Raw genomic sequence first — 5206 nt, 5'->3', positions numbered from 1 at the left:
CAGATGTTTCCTGGTCCGTTATACACCAGGTCCCACTGGGAGGATACAGATCAGCAGGTGATTCTGCTTCTTCATTTCTTTCTTTCTTTTTGCAGGATTTCATCGTTCAAAAAACACAAGAAATGGAGAAGAGAACAATGAGGTTAGTGAACATGGGTCTACCTGGCCATACTAGCTAAATGCTAACATTAGCATGCTAGAACCTCTGCCACTCTGGTTAGTGCATGTTGTTAGGATCACACATGAACAGTCCTCCTGTGTTGGTCTTTGTTCTCTAGAAGGATGGTGCGTATGAGGAGATACAGGAGCGCCCCCAGGAGCCAGGCTCAGGAACTTCACTCAACACTGTTTATGTCACGGCCAACGCTCCCACAATGCCCTCTGCCTCCTCGCAGCATTAGGCTTCTGCACTGATACGCCAAGTAACTAGGGGTGGGGGGGGTGGGGGAAAATCGATTCTTAGATGCATTGCAATTCTCTCTAGAACGAATTAATGCCCGATTCTGACACATATATATATATTTTTTTAATTTGTTGATATTAATTTTAAATTAACTGTCTCCAGACAAATCAGAAAACTGAGTGACTGAAAGAGGACAAGGACGGGATAATGGACAACAACTTAGAGTTTAGGCAAGAGGGCAGAAAAAACAACACAAATGGCCAATAGGAAAGAAAATAAGTTTAGTATATATGCACATGATCTAATAAGACATACATGAAATAATTAGGCCAAACAAAAAGAGGCTGTTGATGTACTTTATCCCATTACATGTGACCACGTCCTGTTTCCTGTTATCCACCTTTAGACATGACTCCGCCTCTGACAAGGAGGGTCACTGGGAGAGAAGGGGACTCAGCATGGAATGACTACACAATAAAACATCTCATTACAACTTGTGTGTGACAAAATAAACAGATTAATGTGTATATATTTTTTAAATCGTATGGAAATTGTTGCATCGAGATGCATCGATATTCGGTTTAGAATCATAATGTTGGCCTCTGAATCGGAATCAAATCCAGAGTGTCCAGAAATTCCCCCCCCCCCCCCCATAAGTAACCAGTTCTGCCACCAGTACTGTAGTTCCAACATGTCCAACTCCCACCTGAATAAGGACCGCAGAACTCAACCATCACCTCTGATCTATATTCACTAATAACAACAGTTCACCCAGGACAGTTGGATTAACTTTATGATTTCAGAAGCATAAAGACAACAGCCAGGCGTGACTTCACCGTCTCCACCACCACGCAGATGGAGACGCTTTATGTCCCCAACATCCTTTGTTGTCTCATTTAGCAACTTGTTAGCCACCGCCTGTTTTAAAAAGGTAAGATGTGTGGGCGTATTCCAGACTTGTGGCTGTATCTTGTGGCTTTGTGTTGTTTGCAGGAAAGTCATTGTGTTGTGTGACATCATGTCGGCTCGCAAGATTGATGATTTGATGATTCAATGCTGTAAAATACTGGTAGACAGTGGGGGATGTATCATCATTACTACTATTATGTTCAGAGTCATTGATTTTAATTATTAGGATCCCCAGTTGGTTGTCTGAAGGAGGTTGTTGTTTATGACAGCTAATGGTTTAAAGAGGCTGAAATTGACACTGCTGAAACCCCAAACTTCCCATTTATGGATTAAGAAACATCTCTTGCTTCTATTTCTCATTATACTTTTTCCAAGTCAGTTGTTCTTACATTTAGGAACTGATGGTAATATGATTAACTTATTTAATCAAAGCCCAAAAATGAATAATGGTGAGGCCTTCTGTAATACAGTACCAACTATTGTAGTCATTGTGGCGTTTATGTCAGGGACTTTCTGAAACAGTCTATTTCCTTTCTCATGACTATTTCTGTTGACTGTGAACAAAAGGGTTAAAAAAGGAGTTATAACTGTGAAGAACAAAAAGGGGAAGTATAGTGTAAGGCAAGATGAGTTAAGTAACACATTATGACAGATATTCAGGAAACCCCACCTTTGAGACACAATAACCAGCTGGAGTTTAATAGTCTGACGGAGGATCTCAGCATCCAACACCACCATGATGAAGAGCTTTCTTCTACTCATCCTCTCACTGATGATAACAGGTACAACAAATAGCTCATCACTCATAGATGCACTCATTAATTATTAAAGTTTTCTATATGTTCTGTGGTTCAGGTTGAGCTAATTGTTTTGTGTTAATGTGCTTTAACAGTGCTTTACACAATGAATATGAGTAGAAATCCTACAGCAACATACTGTACAGCTACTGGACTACAGTACTGTACTGCTCCATAACTCCAGTACCTGCCACAACTATAAAGTATAAAAACAGTGTACAGAAAAAAGCAGAGGCTTTGTAAAAAATATACAACGAAAGAGAAGAGGACTAATCTGTGATCTACTGGTTAGTCCTGAGAGTGTCTCTGATCATGTTCCAGAAAGACAGGCTATGTTCTGGTGATAGAGATCATATCCAGACTGCAGCTCTCAGAATGATTCACAATCTGACATGATGGGAACTTTTCTCTCTGATCTACAGGCGGGGGGGCCTCATCTGATGTGAAAGGATGCAGAGACGGATGGGTGGACTTCATCTGCAAATATCCAAACAATAAAATATGTCAAAGAGTTGATGTAGTTAAGGAGGGCAGCCAACCAATCATACAAAGTACTCTAAAGAATATGTGGGAGACCAAGGGCAGATTTTCTGTGTACCATGATGTAAAAAATAGAAATCTCAGAGTGGTCATCAGACAACTTCAACAAGAAGACTTTGGGGAGTACGAGTGTAAATGTGACCACAAACCTGGAAGTGATGATGTGGACTTGAAAGTTGGTAAGAAATGCTGCTTCTTCTTATCACTGTCTCTCATTTCCTTTGTTAAAGGTAGCAACATGTCCACTTGGACATACTCTTCTAAAGCAAGTCTTAATCTACAAAACTAACCAAGTGACAGATAATAGAAATCATTTTGACATAAAACACATATTACCAGGCATGTTGAAGAGATTTCATACATTTACCTTTCTTGTTTATTTACAGATGACGGCTGCCAGAAACCATTTAATCAAACTGGGTACAGAACAGCTAAAACCACCATCTCATGTGACAGAGGAAAGTCCACAGTCATGTTCTTCTGCAAAGACAACGGTCCAGTCTGTGAGGATTTATTAACTAAATCTAAAACTAAGTCAAACGGGTCCTTCACTCTTCTGGAGACCAGCAGTAGCTTCACCATGTCCATCAGTAACGTGTCCCCCCAGCATGCTGGGGTCTACTGGTGTGGAGTGGAAACAAATGAAGGAAGAAACAGAGCTGCACTCAGAAAAATCCAACTGAAGGTTAAAGGTGAGAAACAGACGTCTGACACTTTTAGGTTTGATTTATCACAAATGTAATGAAGGTGTCTCTGAAATATGATGTTAATACACTACCTGTCTTTCTGTGTGTCTCCAGAGACTATTACTAACTTCACTTGGTCTCCAACTGTTGGACAGAATCTCACATACTGGTGTGGATATCCAGAAGGGACTCCAATAAAAAAAAATCATCTGTAAAGGAGAAGATCCTTCTACATGTGAACAGATAGTAAACACTGCCCAGAGGAATCAAAACACTGGAAAGTTTTCTATGATGGATGATAAAGTGAAAAATATCACCATCAGAGTGAGAGACGTGAGAACAGAAGACTCTGGGACATACTGGTGTGGAGCAGAAAGAAATGACCCAAAACAGAGCAACCCATTCTTCCACAGGCTCATCATGACTGTCGGTGAGTCGACTTACTTTACTTTGTATCTGTAATCTGACCCTGGTTCAGATTGGGGGGGGGGGAGTAACTCATCTATTTTAAGCATGAAGAGAATGCTACAAGAATACTTGATCAGTGCTGGACTTATATTTTTAACTTATGAAGGAATTATGAAATAACTTAGTTCTTTAATAACTGTGTTTTTGATCTGTTGAGTTTCAGCCAACAGAATTCTTCCAACAAGACCCCCAACAGTAGAAGGTATGAGCCCTTCATACTGGTTTAAAGAAGTACATCGGTCCCCAAACCAGGAAAGGTGGTACACAAGAGCAAAACAAGAGAAGGAAGTGGTTTATTACGTTAATAAGATTTTTATCTTGATGTACGGTTTATGTGATAAACACTGATGGAAACGTCATTTGTCGAATATAGAATGAATTGCAATTAAGTTTTACCACCACAAAACGAAGAAGAAGAAGTTGTAGTTAATGTCCCCCAGTATTTCCTCTCTGTCTGCACACATGGGGGCGGGGGGCAACAAAGACAGATGGAAGCGGACGGACAAGGAGACAAGAGACTTTATGAATTTAATTTACGAGCAACATATTACGGCTATTTTAGACAGCAAAAATCTAAGAAATGCCATATTATATCAGGAATTCATGAAGGAAACGGCCGACAAAGGTTAGGACAAGCCGTGGGACATCCTGCGGAGTCAATGGAAGACGCTCAGACAGAGAGACATTTCTCAAAAAAGAGTCTTGCAGCGGTGCCGGGGGGACAATAAAAGATACGTTGCATCTGCATCGTGATAGTGATGTGTTGATAGCGTCGTTGTTTCCTTATTATAGCTCAATATGTCTCTATCAGCTGGAACATGAGCTCTATGGAGCCTGTCCCATATTGATCATGTGATGTTGTCCCATAGTGATCATGTGATGTTGTCCCATAGTGATCATGAGATGTTGTCCCATAGTGATCATGTGACGTTGTCCCACATTGATCATGAGATGTTGTCCCATTTTGATCATGTGATATTGTCTGGGCCTGGTCTGTCCCAGGTTTCTGCCTAAAAGGAAGTTTTTCGTCTCCACTGTGGCCCTGTTGCTGCTCTGGAGGGAACTACTAGAACTGTTGGGTCCTTGTAAATTCTGGAGTGTGGTCTAGACCTACTCTATATGTAAAGGACCTTCAGATAACTCTTGTTATGAATTGATACTATAAATAAAATTGAATTGAATTTAATATTGTCGCATATTGATCATGTGATGTTGTCCCATATTGATCATGTGATGTTGTCCCATATTGATCATGTGATGTTGTCCCACATTGATCATGTGATGTTGTCCCATATTGATCGTGTGATGTTGTCCCATAGTGATTGTGTGATGTTGTCCCATAGTGATCATGTGATGTTGTTCCATATTGATCATGTGATGTTGTCCCATAGTGATCATGTGAT

The 5206-nt window shown here is 40.4% G+C and overlaps 1 protein-coding gene across 1 annotated transcript in view; it reads left to right on the top strand.

Annotated features, from left to right (window-relative positions):
- Nucleotides 1–1943: 1943 nt before the first annotated feature.
- The window catches only part of LOC117944050, a 4628-nt gene continuing 1365 nt past the window's right edge, over nt 1944–5206 (top strand). The window contains exons 1-4 of the mRNA XM_034870573.1: nt 1944–2094; nt 2532–2828; nt 3036–3341; nt 3452–3765. Coding sequence (XP_034726464.1) covers nt 2049–2094; nt 2532–2828; nt 3036–3341; nt 3452–3462 — 660 coding nt within the window. The 5' untranslated portion in view covers nt 1944–2048 and the 3' untranslated portion in view covers nt 3463–3765. The remainder of the gene's footprint in view (nt 2095–2531; nt 2829–3035; nt 3342–3451; nt 3766–5206) is intronic.

This window comes from Etheostoma cragini, chromosome 4 (genome assembly GCF_013103735.1).
Source record: "Etheostoma cragini isolate CJK2018 chromosome 4, CSU_Ecrag_1.0, whole genome shotgun sequence".
NCBI lineage: Eukaryota > Metazoa > Chordata > Actinopteri > Perciformes > Percidae > Etheostoma > Etheostoma cragini.
The sequence above is the reverse complement of the archived record's forward strand: the minus strand, read 5'-3'. Positions and strand labels throughout refer to the sequence as shown.